Here is a 21,296-nt window from a genome sequence, read left to right on the forward strand (position 1 = left end):
ATTAGGGGTAGATTCTTATCCCAGTTACCACCTAAATCGATCGCACATGCACGAAGCATGTCTTCTAGCGTTTGGATAGTACGCTCACTCTGCCCGTCCGTCTGTGGATGGTAAGCCGTACTGAAGTTCAAACGCGTGCTCAAAGATTGCTGGAAACTCTTCCAGAAATGAGACGTGTACCTAGTATCCCTGTCGGAGATAATAGACACAGGTATGCCGTGTAAGGCTACAATCTTATCAACATAAAGTTGGGCTAGCATATCGGAGCTATACGTCTCCTTGATGGGTAGAAAATGAGCTGATTTAGTCAGCCTATCGACTATAACCCATATTGTATCGTTTCCTTTCCTTGTTTTGGGTAACTTGGTTATGAAGTCCATAGTTACGCATTCCCACTTCCACTCTGGAAGTTCAGGCTGTTGTAGCAAGCCAGACGGCTTTTGGTGCTCGGCTTTGACTTGAGCACAAGTCAAGCACTTTGCTACATGGGCGGCTACAGACTTTTTCAAGCCTATCCACCAATAGTTTGCCTTTAAGTCTTGATACATTTTATCTGCTCCCGGATGGACCGAATATTTGGAACTATGGGCTTCCTGGAGGATAACATCTCGTAGTCCTCCATAAATCGGAACCCATATTCGTCCGTTTAATCTAAGGATTCCATCCTTGCTAAGAGTCAACTGTTCTTCAGTTACTCCTAACTTTTCTTTAGGATAATTAGCTTCCAACACAGCCCCTCGCTGTGCAGCTAATATCCTCTCAATCAAATTGTTCTTGACTTCAATGCTCTTGGCATTGATTCGAATAGGTTTTCCCCTTTCTTTCCTGCTCAGGGCATCAGCGACTACATTCGCTTTGCCGGGATGGTACCTGATCTCACAATCATAATCATTCAAGGTTTCCATCCAACGGCGTTGCCTCATGTTCAACTCCTTCTGGTTGAACAGATGTTGAATGCTTTTGTGATCAGAATAAATCACAAATTTAATACCATAGAGGTAATGCCTCCACAATTTTAGTGCAAATACAACGGCACCCAACTCCAAATCATGGGTGGTGTAATTCTTTTCGTGCACCTTTAATTGTCTTGAAGCATAGGCAATAACCTTGCCCTTTTGCATAAGCACACACCCCATGCCTGTGTGCGACGCATCGCAGTAAACTACGAATTCATCTGTACCTTCCGGTAGTGTCAACACAGGTGCGTTGCTTAGCTTCTGCTTCAGTATCTCGAAGGACTCTTGCTGCTTTGGGCCCCAAATGAACTTTTCTTTCTTCTTGGTTAGGGAGGTTAAGGGTGCAGCAATCCTCGAAAAATTCTCAATAAATCTCCTGTAGTATCCTGCTAACCCCAGGAAACTACGAATTTCGGTAGGAGTCTTCGGCTCTTGCCAGTTCATGACTGCCTCTACCTTAGCGGGATCCACCTGGATACCACGCTCACTTACAACGTGACCCAAAAATTGAACCTCTCGTAGCCAGAATTCGCATTTAGAGAATTTAGCGTAGAGTTTCTCACGTTGTAGCAACTCGAGAATACAACGGAGGTGATTCTCGTGGTCAGCTTGGTTCTTTGAATATATGAGGATATCGTCGATGAAGACTATGACAAATTTGTCCAAGTACGGCTTGCAGACGCGATTCATGAGGTCCATGAACGCAGCCGGTGCATTTGTGAGCCAAAAGGCATCACTAGGCACTCGTAATGACCGTAGCGAGTCCTAAATGCTGTCTTGTGCACGTCTTCATCTCTGACCTTTAGCTGATGATAGCCTGACCTTAAGTCGATCTTCGAAAAGTAGCTCGCTCCTTGCAGCTGATCGAACAGATCGTCGATCCTTGGCAAAGGATATCTATTCTTTACGGTAACTTTGTTCAGCTCACGGTAATCGATGCACAACCGCATCGATCCGTCCTTCTTCTTTACAAATAGGACAGGTGCTCCCCAGGGAGACGAACTAGGTCTGATAAAACCTTTTGCCAACAGTTCATCCAACTGGGTCCTTAATTCCTTCATTTCCGTCGGAGCAAGCCTGTAAGGTGCTCTAGCTATAGGAGCTGCTCCTGGTATGATATCTATTCTGAATTCCACTTGTCTATCTGGTGGTAAACCAGGTAGTTCTTCGGGGAAGACCTCGGGATATTCAGAAATGACAGGAAGATCCTCTATCTTCGGCTTGGGTTCTTCAATTATCACCTGAGCCATGTAAATGACACAGCCTCTGTTCAAACATCTAGAAGCTTTGAGCATAGATACATCCTCGGGTAATCCATACTGCGTGTCTCCTCGAATGGTGAGCGATTCACCACTCGGAGTCTTTAGCACTATAAGCCTTTTGTTGCAAACGATTTGGGCCTGATTACGGGATAACCAGTCCATGCCTAGAACTATGTCGAAACCCGCTAGTTTGAAAGGAAGTAGAGATAGGGGAAAAGAATGGTTCTTAATGGACATTTCACATCTCTCTAGAACAGTGGAGACGGTTTCTATCGTGCCGTCTACTAACTCTACCTCGTATTTTACGTCTAGGGTCTTGATAGGCATATTCAATAGTTCGCAAAATTTTTGGTCTACAAAGGACTTATCAGCGCCAGAATCGAAAAGTACTCTTGCAAATATATTATTTACGAGAAAAGTACCTGTAAGAACATTGTCGTTCAGCACTGCCTCCTTTGCATCCATGCGGAAGACTCTCGCATTCGTCTTCTTGTTCTCTTCCGGTTTCCTGACATTCTTGGGACAGTTACTCTTGATATGCCCCTTTTCGTTGCAACCATAGCATGTTGCATCCTTGATTTTCTTGCAGTCCACCGTCTTATGGTCCTTGGACTTGCATAGTCCACAGGCAAAAGACTTTGGCTGGGACTGTGAATTCGACCCAAACCTACATTTTCCAGAATGGGGTTTCTGGCATATTTTGCATTTGGGCCTTTCTCCAGCTTGGCCATCTTTCTTTGCTTCCGCCCCTCTTTTGCCATCACCGTTTCCACGGTGTTTCTTTCCTGACCTACGTGAGGTGTCGTCCTCAAGTTTCCTCTTTTCCGCCTCCTTGCTCCTTAGCGTCCTTAGACGGACAGCATCTAAAGTGAGAGACAAGGAGAGGTCAGTTACTGACCTGAAGGTCGTCGGCCGAGAGGCCTTCACACTAGCCTTTATCGCAGGCTCTAAGCCCCCAATGAAACGGGCGATTCTTCTGGACTCTGGTGTCACAAGGTACGGGACCAGGCGAGACATCGTATTGAAGCTCGTCAAATAGGCCTGGCAGTCCAGGTTTGTCATCACCAGTGACACGAAATCAGACTCGATCTTCTCTACCTCATGCTGAGGACAGTAGTTTTCCTTAATGAGAGCAATAAATTCCTCCCATGTCATCTTGTATAGAGCAGACTTACCGGATGCCTGTACCAACGCTCTCCACCATGCTAGGGCCTCGCCCTTAAATGATTATGACACAAACTTCACCACATCCTTCTCCGCACACCCACTGATGTCCACAATAGTGTCCATCTCATCCAGCCAGGTGATACAATCAACAACACCCTTCTCCCCTGTGAATTCCCGGGGCTTACAAGACACGAAGTACTTGTAGGTGCAACCCTTGGCACCGGACGCATCAGTATATTCTCGTTCACGACGAACACTATTCTCAGCGGACGAGTGATTATCGTCATCTTTCTTGGGTTTGGAGAGTGGTTTGGATTGTGATTTTGGTTTGGAGGGTGGTTTTGATACGGTTCTGCCTTGAGACTCAGTATACTGACGATCCAGAGCTGCCTGAACAGCGTTGTCAATCAGAGCCTTTAACTGTGCGCCTATCAGATGCACTTGCGCATTGTCGTAGTTATCTTCGTTTGTATGGCTGTTTTCTCCGTTGGGATCCGCCATCATAACTTGTATCTGTTACAGAAGATAACGTAATTTTATTTAGAAGCTTATTATGGAATTGTCTTTTATGACAATTTGTTAACCATGGTAACAAAGACCATATCTGATTAACTTATTACGTACTTAGTTTTAGGATTTGAATATATCCTATTTTAGCTATAACAATAATATTGGCGGCATAAAAGCCTAATCACGAGGATGTTTTATAATATTAGCCGAGATTTCAGAGAATCAAAGGCATAGAGGTTTGAACCGTAGTTATTTTTACCCCTTTCTGACAGGGAGTCATAAACTACCACTGTCTTTTGTCCTTTATAAACAATTATGACGGCCCATGGGCACTACACCACTAATGGATGTCTTAATAAGGTTGGTCCGTAGGCACTACATCTCTAATGGATGTTTTAATAAGGTTGGCCCGTAGGCACTACATCTCTAATGGATGTTTTAATATGGTTGGCCCGTAGGCACTACATCACTAATGGATGTTTTAATAAGGTTGGCCCGTAGGCACTACATCACTAATGGATGTTTTAATAAGGTTGGCCCGTAGGCGGTTACATCACTAATGGATGTTTTATAAATGATCATCTTTATTGATGATTTTTTTTTTTTTGCCCATGATTTATAAATCATTTAGTTGGGTCTTTGAAATCCTCTAAAGGATTATTGCATAAGAATGACTTGTGTGGTTTTAACGAATCACATCTGCCATGATTGTTAACATGCTTGCAGAGGTTAACAGGGAATCTGAATCTTTTAATTTGGTCGTACCGTCTTGGCCGGATCTTAAAAGACACCAGGCTAGGTTTCACCTTTAAGATTCTTTTATTTAGGCAAATCAATTTAAAAGGAATGGTTTTGATTTATTTCATATATAGTGATAACAAAATGAAATTCATAATATAACATTCCAAAATATTGATACGATTACACACTGCCCTAAACGGGACTTTTAAATAGTACATACCTACATAGAGGTTTAAAACAAGTGACAAGTCCACGCAGGGACTCATATAAGATAGGTGTCCGTGCAAGGACTAAAAGATAAGTCCACGTAGGGACTGAAATACGACAAATGTCCACGCAGGGACTTCTTTTTAAAATAACATTGCATTAGAACATACATAAGGACTAATGGTCACGTTTCTTCTTCTTGCCCTTTAGTAGGTTTGCTAAGCCCTTGAGAAATCCTCGGTGGCTCTTTTTCTCTTCCTCGAACTCTCTCTCCACACGATCTAGTCGTTGGAGTATCTCTTCCTGTTCAGGAGGAGAGAAACGTGGTTGTGGCGCTTGTTGCGGAACTGGAGGTCTGGGAGGTATTGGATACCCATGAGCTGAGTAGTCCGGTGCTCCCATGTTCCCATGAGCTCCGTCAGGATAGCGTGCATTATATCTAGCCGACACCACATATGGGTCGTGCTCGTAATTGTAGTTGTAATGTGCTTGTGACGGTTCGAACGGGTTGTAAGCCGTTGGACCCGTGTAAGCAGGTATGGGTTGGTCATACCCAAATGGTGGCGAATTTGGTGCAGCTGGTGCGGAGTTCGCCTCCTGTACAGGACTTGAAGGTCCTTCTTCTTGTAGTGGCGGATAGTGGCTACTACTAGAGTGTCGAGGGGTGCTGAAGTGGAAATCCCCTCCTCCTCGTGTGGACATACGAGCATTTGTCCTCCTACGCCTTGGCGGATCAGGCACTACTGGCTGTACCGGTGGCGGAGGTGGTGGCGTAACTGCCACGAAGCGTGAATCCTCGGAGGGATTCTGTGGATGTCGCGGTTGTTGTGATGTCTGCTGAGGTGGCGTGTAGTACCACTCATGTCGGTTAAACAACGCTTGAAAGCTATCAGGTCCCTGATAGGGTGTGCCATGGAAGGATGACCCATCAGAGACTTCTATTGGATGCGTGGGCGTACCACGAGCAGGTTCTGTCGGATCAGTATCTTCGTCGATATGATCTTCGGAGAAGTGATCTTGTGGCCCTAGTGGAACAAAACCTGAAGGTTCCTGGATGTAGTCAGCTGGATTAAACTGACCTCTGAAGTATGGAGTAGGGTCGTCAAAATTTCGGTGCGATACCGAACGCTGTAGAGGGATGAAGGAGGGTTGCGGGTTGTTGGGATCATTCTCTGAATTTGGCCCGAATGAGTGCCGGTATTATGGCGTCGAGCTGTGCGAGGTGGAATGCCTCGCAGGTTCGTAAAGGTCTCTTCGCCTCTGCGGTTCTTCACTCCTTGTAGTCGAAGGAGCTCGCGTACCTGAAGGCCCGGCCTCGTGATCGTGATGAGTAACGATCTCTCATCTGCCTCTTCTTCCCCTTCCTCTTCCTCGGAATATCACTGGCGGCATATTTCCTGCTTTATAAAACTTTAAATACCAATAATAAAAGAAAAGACAAAATTGGAATAACAATTCGAATTTGTCCTAAGTTCTTGTCTAGACTCAAGTATGTGCAATTGTGTCACTGAGATTAAACACGTTAGGATAGTGTTTAATTCACTCAATGTTGGCTCTGATACCAACCTGTCACACCCCGATTTCCACGTGTATCACCGGTGGGCCCGGTGGGGGATTACCGTGACGTAGTTGGCAATAATATAGTCAAACTACACAATTATATAAATGCACAGCGGAAGCATAAAGATAAATATAATTCAACCTTTTGAATGTAATATCAAATGTATTACAGAAGTCGAATTGTATCCACAGGGGATCAAAATAATAATAAAGTATTGTTCAGTCAGATACAGCATCAAGCTTGCGAGACTTATCACGATGCTAGGAAGCTATTACCAGCCAAATTTCGTGCAGTACCTGCACTTAATCTTTTGGGGAAAATACGTCAGTTTACACTGGTAAATACGTTCAACTGACACATTTGAAAATGTTTATTAAAATTGATTTGAATGCACGAGGCACAAACTCTTTTATAACTTGGGAAAATTATTAAAATCTTGTGAACGAATTACATGTCCTTTTATGCGTTCAGTAGCCCGGATCCTGTCCGGGTTAAAGATTAATAGACACACCACATTGCGTAAAACCGTAGTGTAAAAACCAACGGCTACGTCTTTTAATAATAATAATGTCGACATAATATACCGGGTGTACGCCTACACCGGGATGTCGAGGTCGTGGCCATTTCGTAAAATGATGCCAAGGATATCCGGGACAACGGTCATTAACCCCCCAAAGGCTTTTAAGTAACAAGACTGTTTAAATGAGCCGATCACATTATTCAATTAACCACCTAAGCGATGGAAGATATGATGCTCAATCAAGCGGTATTAATATACCGTATCCCAAGCCCGTATAAGGGAAAATAAGTTAAAGTATTTACCTTTGCAAGTATATTCCTTAATGGATTACGTCACAGATAGCTTTTACTGGGGCTCCTATTCTGGAACGAAGGTTTTAATTAACCTATTAGAATCCTAACGGGTCTTTATATTAGCCGTAGCCTAGACCGGTTGGTTTCAAAAGATAGATATGGTTTAATCGCGCGAAAGGCGAAAACCGAGAAGGGAGTGTGATTCTAACCCAACAAGTTCAGAGACTTGTTTTATATGGGTTTAAAGTTCACACTGTGGGTTTTAGGGTCAAAATAATATGGTTTGACCCATATCGGCTAATTTATGAAAACTAGTTCCATAAGCCGAACTGTGCGCGCAATAGGCGAAACGGTTAACCATGAGAGTCCTACGCTCGTTTCCTAGGTCAATATGCCTTAAAGAGGTTGTGGTATCAGTAGGATACCTTCCGTGATGCCCGTAACGAGTTTTAGTCAGTATATCGCCCCGTATGGGTTTTTCGGTCATTTTAAAGACTTTTAAAGAGCTTTTCGAGTTTTACAGGAAATCTGAGTTTCCCGAACAGTTTATAGAGTCTAAAATATTTTATTTATTTTTTTAAAATCAGTAGCAACTGGAATCGGGTCAAAAGACCTTGTAGAACTCAAGTTTTGGCCGAAAAGGGCATATTCGGTATTTACCGAACCGTAGCCATAACCGCAGGTTATGAGCAAGGTAAAAACTATTAAAAATCTTCAAAATTCCAAAAATATTATTTTACAACAGTGGGTAAAAGTTTTGGTGACGAAATCTTGGTTTAGGTAGGCGTTATGCTAATTGCGCCGTTTATTACAAAAGTTTACTTTAATTGCGCTTTTTAGCATAACTCTCATTCTAGACCTCGGATTGACGTGAAACTTTAAGGACATGCTTATACTTTAATAAGCAAGGTTATGGTCCGTTCATGCGTCCGAAATACTTGTTTTATTTTAAAAAGGCCGTTACGGTCAACTTTTAGGCGATTAACGGAAATGCGTAAAAGACTCGGACAAATCATGAACCGGTCACAGAGGGTTATACCATCATGTAACCTGGTCCTAAGAGAGTCCTAAGGCATATCTATACCTCACTAAAACGGGTCAGAACTGAAGTCAAAACAAAAGTCAAACTTTTGCGACATTCGGCTCCGAACCGGTTCAATATAGCCAATGGCTGAATCAAACGAGTTTAGACCAGTTTATATACTTCATATCATGTTTTATGATCATCAAAACAGGTTTCATAGCATATACATTACAGATTATGCAAGAATCGCAAAAATAGCTTTCTGTTGACTTTTTAAGCAAGCGTTTGACTCGATATTTGACATAGTTAGAGTGGTGATCATGGGGAACCCTTTCAGAGGTTTATTACCCACACACATACCATCTCATAACTACTTTTGATTCGACAATCTACTGAACCATTTGTGAGTTATTGCAAAGTCAACCGTTGGTTACGACGGATTGACTTTTAAGCTAAATCTATGGAAATATGAAATCACAAAGGGTTTGACCACTTACAGAAGCTTAAGGCAAGACTTAAGAGCACAGAGGAAAGCTTGAGAGCTCCAAGAATGATCAGTAGTTGAGTTTTGAGGTGTGTTCTAAGTTGTGAACAAGTATGCCTATTTATAGTGCAAAACAAGCTCCAAGATCATCACACATTGGTCTACAAGTGACCATGGATGATGGGCAGCTGGCCTAGAGTGTTATGGGTCGAGTAGGGGGCGCCCATGCCTCATTTATTGGAGATTTGATCGTTCACAAGCTCAAAAGGCATAAAAATCCAAAGTTTCTGCATCTGGGCGTCCCACGCGGCCCGCATGGAGGAACCATGCACTTTGTACGCGGGCCGCCTGAGTTTTAAAAATCAGGCGCGTATATTAGGGGGCTCGCGGCCCGCCTCAACTTAACCAAGAATGTAATGCGGCCCGCGAGAGGGTTGTTTTTCAAAGATTTTAAATCTTTTGTAATGATTATCAGAATCTGGTAATTAATAACGAAATCTTTCGTAATTATTAACCTGACCTTTCGGGTTTGAAGGGGTAACTTTGCGGTTTGGCCCTCGGTTAATTACAATTAAGGGCCTCGTGTTATTTACCCGCATTATTATGTCCCCGGTTAGTTTATTAATTATTCGGAAAGCCTTAACTTTCATTGTTGACGCTTTTAACCCTTCTCATACGAATTCGATCATAACTTTCTCGTTTTAAAACGGAACTTCGCGGAATTTATACAGTATATCCTAGTGAGCGTATAATACTGTTACAAAACCTCGGGAGCGTTAAAGGGTCACTCAGAGGTATAATTAAACATGTTGACACAGTTAACCCCTGTAGTTTGTAATCTCTCACTTTCTTCCGTGTTTCGCTTCCGTGCGATCCATGATTTATTCGTTTGAAGGTACGAGCATCATTTAGGGTTACTATACAGTATATTTACCCTTGGTTGATATTTATAACCCTCGAATTTACATACTTTCAAGGTTTGTCAATATTAGTCCTTTATTTAATATCAATGCCACGTGTAAACAAATGACACGTGTTAACACATCATTGGACACAAAAATTCGAGGTGTTACAAATCAACACCTTAATCAGCATAATTTCATATATTTTTTTAAATTTGTAAACAACAGATACTATTACATAACTAGCACAATTTCATTTTTTTTAATTTTATAAACAACACATATTGTTACATAGTAGCACAATTTCATGTTTTTTGTTTTAATTTTGTAAATAGCACATACTATTATATAACTAGTAGAAGACAAATTTATTTTCAAAAAGGCTACCAATAACAACACAAAAGAAAAAATAGCAACACATAAGAGTTACACAACAAAATAAGAACTTACGTATAGATTTAAAATCAACACAATACATTTTCATATTAGCATATTCCAACTACATAACTAGTACAATTATAAAACACCTTTTTAACTTTTTTAAAAGACACTTTTATAAATAAATAAGTATAGCAATATGGTACTCATATTAAAGATAAAAAATACATGATTTTATGGTATAGTTTTTTTAAAAAAAATAATAAAGTATATGAAAGTTATTTTAGATTAAAAATTTATGGTATAGTTTTTTTTTCAAAAATAATAAAGTATATGAAAGTTAGTTTAAAAAACTTGGTGGAATTAGTATTTAATAGGAAATGGCTAAATGACTAAAATACCCCTAACTTGATAGTATTAATTAGTAATTATAAAGGTTTTATTTGTAATCAATACCAACCCTTGATTTAAACTATCAATGGCTCATATATGTTCTTACGGTTCTCACAATTGGCACTGTTTGTACAGGATCTCAACTCGCGTGTTATAATATTTTATCCTTTTCTCTTATAATAACTATAAGATACGATACTTTGTTAAATTTTTAAGTATGATGTTGTGAGGTGTTTATTTTAATCTACATTTAAATATAAATTTTACTCGAACCAAGTATGAATACTAATGTACAAGTGATTGTAACATAAGCATACATGTCAACAATGTTACATTGCAATTTAGGTTTTTTTTATAGAATGACATGTTTACCCTTTACGTGCGATATAATATACTTTTTATATATTTCGAATATATGTTATGAGGTAATTATTTTTTATCTACGATTCGATAAAATTTTTATTTGATTGAGTAAAAAGAAGACCAACTTTTTCTTTGTGAACTAAATTATGGTACCGACATTTTATTCCTTTATAATGGTTTTCTCAGAGTGCCAAACAACATTGGTACGGTAAAGGTAACCTAAAATCGAATCTATACCAACCAAACAATATTAGTACCGGTATACGTTTTTAATGTTTTCAAATCAATATAAAACACATATCAATATCCCCATAGACATATATCTCTCGGTTATTATACGGAGTGTCGGTATCATACCAATACAGTAGCAAACTAAACCACCACCGTAACGAACTGCACTCACATGGACTAAAAGCCCACCGCGAAACGCGAGGAATCCCACTAGTTCATACTTAAACACCATAAAAAAGAAAACTAAAACCATAAATAATAAAGATGAAATATTAATAATCATAAGTAACAATTTAAACTCATAGATTATAATAATTATTTAAAAGAGTAAATTGCCAAAATCATCTTTGTTTGTCATTTTCATCCAAAACAACTTTTTTTGTATAATATAGTCCTTCACTTTTGAGATTTTTTTTGCCATTTTCATCCAAACATCTAATTTTCTTTATTTTTCTATCAAACAATTGGGTGAAAATGACAAAAAAAAAATCACAAATCTCAGTGACGATTTTGGCAAAAAAAGTCAGATGTTTGGATGAAAATGACATAAAATCCCAAAAATGAAGGACTATATGATACAAAAAATTGTTTTAGATGAAAATGGCAAACATGCCCAAACCTCAAGGACAATTTTGGCAATTTACTCAATTTAAAATTAAAAGGGGAATTTATTAATAATAACATAAGTAAATTTAAGGGCTGTTTAGTTGAGTTTTTTCCCAAAAGGGTGGTGGTGGAAAAAATATTTACCAAAATGGGTGACTTGAAAAATATTTACCAAAATAAGTGTTTTCTTTTAAGTTTTTTTTCCCACAATGGTGGTGGTGAAAAAAATAATTACCAAAATAGGTTAATTTAAAAATTATTTACCAAGATGAGTGTTTTTTATTTATTTCTTTATTTTAAACTAATATATTGCATTTTTTGCTTTTATTTTTTATTCAACATCACGTTTTTTTACCAAACAACTCATTATACGGTTTATTTTATTTTTTAACTAACGTATGAAAGAATTAAATTAAGAAAAACATTAAAAAATAAAATAAACCGTATGAAAATAAAAGAAAAACATTAAAAAACAAAAATGAAAGAATTAAATTAAGTTAGTTAAAAAATAAAATAAACCGTATAATGAGTTGTTTGGTAAAAAAAACGTGATATTGAATAAAAATAAAAGCAAAAAATGCAATATATTAGTTTAAAATAAAGAAATAAATAAAAACACTCATCTTGGTAAATAATTTTTAAATAGCCTATTTTGCTAATTATTTTTTCCACCACCACCATTGTGGGAAAAAATTTAAAAGAAAACACCTATTTTGGTAAATATTTTTCAAATCATCCATTTTGGTAAATATTTTTTCCACCACCACCATTTTGGGAAAAAAAACTCCTGTTTAGTTACCTCTTAATGGTTCCATTAAGAGTAAGCCTGTAAACGAAACGAACGAACACGAACATAAGCATGTTCGTGTTCGTTCAATTAACTTTAACCGAACACGAACATATAATCAAACACATTTTTTTGTTTGTGTTCGTTCATTAAGAAATCGAGCATGTTCGTGTTCGTTCGTTTAAAGCCTAAACGAACAGTTCACGAACATAAACGAACACAAACGGACATAAAAAAAATTAACTAAACATATTTGAATAAACATAAATTAACATGATTGAAGAAACAAGTCTAATATATTACATTTCATCCGAAAACACATCTAAATAAGGGTTCATAGATATACTAATTAGTTATATATATATACGTAGTCAGAAAACCTAATATTTATATAAATTAACTATTTATGTATTTATTAAAATTTATACGAGTAAATAAACTAACGTTCACGAACATAAATGAACGAACACAAGGTGTGTTCATGTTCGTTCATTTAATTAAATGAATAATTCTTTGGGAAATTGGCCTGTAATAATCTCACATAGACCTTATTGGCCATTAATAATCTCACCTGAGAATATTACCCCCATCAGTACCACCTTTCACCTATTTTTCCTACAATGGTCTCCCGTTAAAAAAACTTAATGGAGTTAAGCGTTTTTCCAAATTACAAACAAATTTTTTAGGGCTTCTGATTAAAACGACGATACGAGTCCATTGATGTAAAACTTGCCTCTAAAAGGTGATCGAAACGATGAAAACGACGCTTCAATTCGGGTGTTTAAATTTCCAATTAACCAAAATCAAGTCACTTGGACAACCATTTCGAAGTAAGTTTTACATCAATGGACTCGTATCATCGTTCTGATCAAAAACACTAAAAAATCTGTTTGTAATTTGGAAAAAATTTTAACTCTGTTAAGTTTTTTTTAACGGAGGACCATTGTAGGAAAAAATAGGTGAAAGGTGGGACTGGTGGGGGAATATTCTGAGGTGGAATTATTAATGGCCAATAAGGTTTAGGTGAGATTATTATAGGCTAATTCCCCTAAAAAAAAATTTCGTATTCATTCGTTTATTAAATAAACGAACTTTCCACCAAATAAGTTCATCAACAGTACAAGCTTAATTAAGAGTTACTGCTGAACCGGTGAGTGGTGAGTGTGTTTGGTTCATTAAAAAGCCCACCTCTTAACGGTTCAGGTAACACGCGCTGAATGAAAATATTGACGCTCATACTCTCTCTAAAAACAAACTGGACTCTCCTCTCCCCTTCAACATCGACGCCTCCATCTCCACTGCTTCCTCCATCCACCGGCCTCCTCCCTCCGCCGCCCTCCTCCACCACGTCGGCCTTCCTCTGCAGCCTCTGTTCTATATCACCTCTCCTCCGAAGCCGCTGTTCTACATCGCCTCTCCACCGCAGCCACTGTTCTACCTCGTCTCTCCTCCGCAGCCGCTGTTCTCGTCATCTCTCCTGCACAGGTACGTGATGTTTATAACCAAAGTGAATATCCTTTGTTTGACTCTCATCATCATTTAACCCTCTCCCACATGATCCCCCCCCCCCCCCCTGTTTAACCTTAAACCCACAACAGGCGACCAGAAAACTTAACCAATCCTAAGACCCTAATCCACCCTCACCATCGTCCTCCGTTTCTCACTCTTGATTCTTCCTTTATTTCTATTACCCAGCGGTAATCTGAAGATGTAAACCTGCAGAAATGTAAAGTTAATTGTTGTTTAAACTAAACTTCAGGCGAAATAGTTTTATAAATTTATTATAATTTAGGTTTGCAATGAAGGAAAAATAACACATGTTATCGATTTTGTGTTGAGGTCTTTCGACTTTTGTTGTACAGAACAGGTAACTTTTTTCTTATCCTGATTTGATATGCTCATTTTTATAATAATAGTATGAAATAAATGAATGTTTATACAAGTTTAGAGCGTATGAGTTTTCTACAAGTTCACAACTTTATGTGTTAGAAGTCACTAATTTACATGATCACTCACTAGTTATATGCATACAAGTCAATTTGTTTACAAGGTTATATCTTTTACAACTCTCATGTTTTATTGTCATATACACACTGAGCGTTATGCTCTATGTTGTCAAAAGCGCGCCGGGCGCGCGTCTAGGCGCTCAGGCGCAGCGAGGCGAGGCGAGGCTATAGCGCCTGGTGGTAGCTTAGGCGCAAATCTGGGCTTTTTTTGTAAAAACGGTGCTCAGGCAAGCGCCCGGAACCAGGCGCAGCCAGAGAAAAACGTGGGCTTAATTCTTTCAGGCGCTCCTTTCTTTTTTTATGCTATTTTTTAAAGCTGTTTACAGCTTTTTGACAGGCGCTCCTTTCTTTTTTTATGCTATTTTTTAAAGCTTTGTACAGCTTTTTCACAGCTGTAAACCATTGTTTCAACTGACTTGAAAAGTCAACCTTTTAACCGTTGGATAAAGATGTGTCTCTTTGTCCTTTTTAATCTAATCAGCCACCACCAGACCATACTCATCTTTTTTAAAAATTAAAACACCAAAATTAAATGGCTTTTATAATAGTTTCTTTATTTTATATGTAGAATTGTGTTAATTTTCAAAGCATAATATATCTTTTAATTTTTTTCCTCTATAGACGCCTTTCTTAAAAAAGCCCTCGCTTTTTTTGCGCCTTGCGCCTAGGCTCCAGGCGAGGCCTATGCGCCTCGCCTGCGCCTTGCGTCTTTGACAACATAGTTATGCTCAGACAGTCAGACAGACCGACCGACGTGCTTTTGTTTTGTTGTTAAGACTACTGGGGGATCAAGAGTTGAAAAGACATGTAAAAATAAATGTAAATGAAGGAAGCTGTAATTTATTCTAATGTTTTAACGTTTAAGCATTAATGAAATTATGATATGATTCTGTATAAGTGACACGTCTGCCGTAGCTGGGTTGGTGTGTCACTGTCACACATAATCATCACTAACTATAAACCTATGTGTTTGGGTGATTCTTGAAACCACAAAGCTATTTCTTTATCCCTCTTGTCATTTATGACAAAACAATAATAAAATTATTGCCGTTCTTTCTGACATAGATGGCAAGGTGGGATGCGATACTGTCTCTCCCTGTACAAAACCCTCCAACTTTGGAATTCTCGGCGTGTGATCTTGTTTGGTCGAAGGTAGAAGGCTATCGTGACAATATGGATAGACTCGCATTGGTACCATTTGCTAGAGTCGATGATTTTGTCCGTGGTGAATCTAACAATAAAGATTGCCCTACAAGGTTTCATGTAGAAGCTAGGAGACGCCGCTCTGCTAAGACGGATAGCAAGCCTAAAGTTGATGGCATTCTTGAATATATTTTGTAAGTTTCTGATTATTATTTTAAGATAAAATAAGATTACTTGTTTTTTTACCCCCTTTTGGACCTAATTTGAGTGACTTATACTTTGATTTAAGAAGATGTATCTCGTTTCTCACAATAATACTTGTTTTTTGTGTCATTTTATTCAGTAATTCTTTAAAGAGTAAAATGCCATTTTCGTCCCTGAGGTTTGGCCGGTTTTGTGACTTTCGTCCAAAGGTTTGTTTTTCTGCATCCGGATCCAAAAGATTTAAAATCTTGCCATTTTCATCTGGCTCGTTAACTCCATCCATTTTTCTCTGTTAAGTAAGGGGTATTTCCATCTTTTTTGCTAACTTAAAGGGCAATTCAGTCTTTTTTCACTTTATGTAAAAAGACCAAATACCCCTAAAAAAGACCGAATTGCCCTTTAAGTTAACAAAAAAGATGGAAGTACCCCTGACCTAATGGAGAAAATGGATGGAGTTAATGAGCTGGATGAAAATGGCAAGATTTCAAACCTTGTGAATCTTGATGCGGAAAAACAAACCTTTGGATGAAAGTCGCAAAACTGGCCAAACCTCGGGGACGAAAATGGCATATTACTCTTCTTTAAATTATTAGATTTGTCATATAATTACTTTCAAAATGCACATTTAACTACAAACATGATATTATTTCTAAAAAAACGTGCACATTCGTTAGATTTAAAGAGGGAATTTGTTGTTTTTATAGGTATTGGTGTTCTTTTGGTCCGGATGATCATAGGAAAGGGGGTGTAGTAAGACCAAGCAGGAGTACTTACGTACCGAAGAAAAAATCTGCCGGTAGGCCGAACACAAAACGAGGGTGCACTTGCCACTTTATAGTCAAACGTTTAATAGCCGAACCATCTGTCGCATTAGTCATATACAACCAAGATAAACACTTGGATAAAAAGGGATTGCCGTGTCACGGGCCACAAGACACGAAGGCTATCGGAACACGTGCTATGTACGCACCGTTTATCTCAGAGGATCTACGGCTACGCGTCTTGTCGTTATTACACGTTGGAATTCCGGTTGAAACGATTATGCAGCGACACAATGAATCGGTGGAGAAACAAGGAGGTGTTTCTAATAGGGATGATCTTTTAACGCATAGGTATGTGAGGATACAAGAACGGAATATTAGACGAGCAAGTTGTGAACTTGATGAAGATGATGACGTCAGCATCGGTTTGTGGGTTGAAAGCCATCAGAATCATGTGTTCTTTTATGAGGATTTTAGTGATAATGATCCGTTTTTGTTGGGTATTCAAACGGAATGGCAGTTGCAGCAAATGATTCGGTTCGGCAGTGGACGCCTTCTTGCTTTAGATTCAAGATTCGGAACAAATAAACTAAAGGTATGTTTGACCCGTTTATTTGTCAATGGGTCGATTTGGGTTCTATTTGATCTCAAACGGGTCAAATCTAAAAACGTCAACTAAAACTGGTCTAACGGGTTGAACGTCCTCTAAAGTCTGATATATGGCATGTAACCTCCTAAATCATTTTTTTCAAAGATTTTGATTATGATTGTAATAATGTTGCTTTGTAATTAGGGCTGCAAATGAACCAAACGTTCAACGAACAGTTCATGAAGCGTTCGGCGGGAAGTTCGTTTGTGTTCGTTTATTAAATGAACGAACACGAACAAGAAATGTCGTTTGCTTAGTTAAATGAACGAACATGAACACAGGTCGCGTTCGTTCATTTGTGTTCGTGAACATTTGATAACGTGTGTTTATGTCCATTTGTTTTGATAGTTCATTAGTGTTTTTAGTTTTTAGTTTTTATATTTTGTTTAAATACTTTAAAATTCAAACAAATAAAATATTTAACAAGTATCAGAGTAGTATATATTATGTTCATGAACGCTTGTTTGTGTTCGTTTGTTTCCATTTGTGTTCATGCAATGGCGAAGCTTGAAAATTTCCACTGGGGGGTCGGAAGTCACCGGACCTAAAAGTATATACCTAATTTTTTTTTTATAAAACCGGGGGGTCGAAAACGTATATACCTAAAAAAATTTATACGAAACTTACATACATAACACTACTGAGCGAAAAGTTCGGGTGGTCGGGCACCCCCCGGCCCCTTCAATGCTTCGCCCCTGTGTTCATGAACAATGGTTTGTGTTCATTTGTGTTTGTTTGCGTTCGTTACCCAAAACGAACATGAACACGTTCATTTCCTTAACGAATGAACATGAACATAAACATAAATTCTCATTCGGTAAGTGTTCATGAACAATTCGTGAACACATATTTCATTAACAAACGAACACGAATGTATCATACCACCTTGTCAAATGAACTTGTTTCCCTCTATATTTCAATAGTCTTTCTCACGGTGTTTTTTATTAAATATAATAAAGTGTTTATTTTTTTCGATTACAAATCTTATGCAGTACCCGATCCAAAGTCTTGTTGTTTTCAACTCCGACAACAAAGCAATACCCGTAGCGTGGATAATATCACCTAGTTTTTCGACATCCGGCGATACACATAGATGGATGAGAGCTCTCTTCAATAGAGTTCGCACGAAAGATCCTACGTGGAAATTAGCTGGCTTTATTATCGATAATCCTTTATTAGATATCCTCGCTATCAAGGAAGTATTTCAGTGTTCTGTATTGATCTGCTTTTGGCGGGTTCGTCACGCATGGCATAAAAACATAATGAAAAGATGTTCGAGTATGGAGACAAGGGCAAAATTGTCAAAAGCTCTTGGTCAAATAGTCAAAGACATCTGTAAAGGGTTTGGAGCAATCGAATCTTTTGATAAATTCATGGAAGATAATGTAAATTGCAGAAGTTTCATGGATTACTTCAAGGCAGTTTGGTATCCTAGAATGGGTTAGTAACAATTATAAAAAAAAATTAGAGTAAAATGCCATTTTCGTCCCTGAGGTTTGGCCAGTTTTGCAACTTTCGTCCAAAGGTTTGTTTTTCCGCATCTGGATCCAAAAAGTTTAAAATCTTGCGATCTTCATCCGGCTCATTAACTTTATCCATTTTTCTCTATTAAGTCAGAGGTATTTCCGTCTTTTTTTGTCAACTTAAATGGCAAAGCGGTCTTTTTCACTTTATGTACAAGCATTTAGCGTAATGTACAAGTATTCAAAAGACCGAATTGCCCTTTAAGTTACAAAAAAAAACGAAAATACCCCTGTCTTAACGGAGAAAATGGATGGAGTTAATGAGTTGGATGGAAATGGCAAGATTTCAAACCTTTTGGATCCAGATGCGGAAAAACAAATCTTTGCACGAAAGTCGCAAAACTGGCCAAACCTCAGGGACGAAATTGGCAAATTACTCTATAAAGAAATATCATCTTTTAATTTCTTTATGAGTAAATTGCCATTTTAGTCCCCGAGTTTTTGTCCAAATTGTCATTTTAGTCTAAATAGTTTTTTTTCTCCTCTGGGTCCCTGACTTTTCCTTTTTCTTGTCATTTTGATCACATTGCCTAACTTAGTCTAAAAACCAGGTTAAAATCAGGGGTATTTTTGGCATCAAATTATTATGAGGTTTATAAATTATGTTGTAAACTACCTCTGGTTATCACTACACAACAGTTATGCCAAAAATACCCCTAATTATAACCAGATTTTTAGACCGAGCTAAACAATGTGATCAAAATTGCAAGAAAATGGAAAAGTCAGGGACCCAGAGGAGAAAAAAAAACTATTTGGACTAAAATGGCAATTTGGACCAAACCTCAGGGACTAAAATGGCAATTTACTCTTTCTTTATATATATTTTCAAGTTTATATTATTTTTCATTCAGGATCTTGGATCACTGCTTTAAAAACACTACCACTTGCAAGCCAAGAGAGTTCAGCAGCTCTTGAATTCTACCACAACCAGTTAAAAATCCGGTTGCTAAACGAGAACGATTACGACATCAATCAGCGAGCTGATTGGCTGATAAACAAACTGGGTACTAAAATACAAGCCTACTTCTGGCTTGACGAGTACGAGGGCAAAGACGACTTTTCACGCTACTGGAAAGACGAATGGGCAAGCGGTTTAACCGCATGGCGAAAAGCAAGAACAATTCCCAACGCTGATATTGTCACAGAAGGTGAACGGGTCAAAGTTGTTGACCATGTTGTATGGAACCCAGGGTCAGAATATGCTATTTGCGGCTGCGATTGGGGAGAAAAGGGTAATTTGTGCGAGCATGTTTGTAAGGTTATTCAATATTTTCGTGAAAAAGGTTTGGGGTTGCCGTCGGTCAGTTTACTGCAGTATAATCAAGGTTTGATTAATATGTTAAAATGCCCGCCGGCTAATTCTTTCATCCGTGACCATGCTGTTTCTTTAGCGGTTTGGGTTAACGAACAACTTAGTGCGCAATTTGGAAAAAGTAGACGAGATGGTGACTCGGATGGGAGGGACGAGATGGTAAATTCCTGCACACGGATGGAAGTTGATGCGGAATTATGTTGAGTGTGTTGCGTATGCTGATCCTCTTTTTTGGCGCGTATAAGAGGATCGCTTAGGAAATGAGCGAATTGTATATGTTGAATGACTAATTGTAAGTTTAGACGCATTGGTACTTCACTTATACGTCTATAAACTATTTTGTTGACCATGTTGTCTCTTTTAGTGCGGGTCAAAACACTTTGCATACTATTTTCTTGTAATTTTAAGATAGAGTTAATTACTGTTTTCGTCCCTATGGTCTGTCAAAAATCACTATTTCAGTCTATTAGTTTAAAAATTGCGATTTCAGTCCCTGTGGTTTCACTTTCGTAACCATTTCAGTGCATGTGGTTTCACTTTCGTAACCATTTCAGTGCATGTGGTTTCACTTTCGTAACCATTTCAATCCATTTATTCTGTTAGTAGAGGGACTGAAATGGTTACGAAAGTGAAACCACAGAGACTGAGATCGCAATTTTTAAACTAATTGACTGAAATAGTGATTTTTGTCAAACCACAGGGACGAAAACATTAATTAACACTTTAAGATATCACCATTATATTTACACACCATGAACTGCTAGGCAAAAAACACTTTACATACTTTGTCAAATATGTAAATCCTAAACATGTGTATAGATCTTTTCTTCATTTTACAAAAAAAAAAAAAAAAAAAATAGAGGTATTTTCTACTGGTTTTTCCATTTTAAATTGTTCAGATAATTTCATATTTAACTTCATAAATTAAAAAGAAAATCATTTTCAAATTGGGCATGTAATTTTAATAATTGTAGTTTACAAGTAAAACCAAAGTTATGTTCAAGCAGGCCTAGTTGCAAGACATATATGACCCGAAAAGTAATAAATAGTGTATAGATTCTGACCATTATTATTTTGATATTAGATAAAAAAAATGTGTATAAAACTATTATTCTATTAACCTCAAAAGTAAAAAAAAAAAAAAAAAAAGGAATTCTCCATTATCACAGGTAACATAAAAGTTTTTATTTTCTAGATGTGGCTATTTGAGTTATTATTGACTTAAAACGAATCAATTTATTGGCTTAAAATGGGTTGATTTGTTTACTTAAATTATATTATTAAAGATGTATAAAACAATGAAAGCATATCAT

The 21,296-nt window shown here is 38.0% G+C and overlaps 1 protein-coding gene across 2 annotated transcripts; it reads left to right on the forward strand.

The window, feature by feature from the left end:
- The first annotated feature begins 13,586 nt into the window (after window positions 1-13,586).
- LOC110930550 lies at window positions 13,587-20,370 on the forward strand. 2 transcript variants are annotated; one of them, XM_022173865.2, is made up of 6 exons: window positions 13,612-13,870; window positions 14,178-14,252; window positions 15,457-15,728; window positions 16,443-17,094; window positions 18,141-18,588; window positions 19,523-20,339. In XM_022173865.2, the coding sequence occupies exons 3-6, from the start codon at window positions 15,457-15,459 to the stop codon at window positions 20,185-20,187; spliced, it is 2,037 nt and encodes a 678-aa protein (XP_022029557.1). In that variant the 5' UTR covers window positions 13,612-13,870; window positions 14,178-14,252; the 3' UTR covers window positions 20,188-20,339. The 2 variants fall into 2 exon arrangements, with proteins under 2 accessions (XP_022029556.1, XP_022029557.1); XM_022173864.2 differs by lacking the exon at window positions 14,178-14,252 and having other exon boundaries at window positions 13,587-13,870; window positions 19,523-20,370.
- The last annotated feature ends 926 nt before the right edge of the window (window positions 20,371-21,296 follow it).

The sequence above is a fragment of the Helianthus annuus genome, chromosome 3, assembly GCF_002127325.2.
Source record: "Helianthus annuus cultivar XRQ/B chromosome 3, HanXRQr2.0-SUNRISE, whole genome shotgun sequence".
NCBI lineage: Eukaryota > Viridiplantae > Streptophyta > Magnoliopsida > Asterales > Asteraceae > Helianthus > Helianthus annuus.

Bases quoted from the DNA above. Each gene is read 5' to 3' on its own strand.
- LOC110930550 (XM_022173864.2), top strand. From the start codon at position 15,457: ATGGCAAGGTGGGATGCGATACTGTCTCTCCCTGTACAAAACCCTCCA. The intron at 17,095-18,140 runs GTATGTTTGACC...AATCTTATGCAG, and splicing joins TCGGAACAAATAAACTAAAG to TACCCGATCCAAAGTCTTGT. The intron at 18,589-19,522 runs GTTAGTAACAAT...TTTTTCATTCAG, and splicing joins AGTTTGGTATCCTAGAATGG to GATCTTGGATCACTGCTTTA.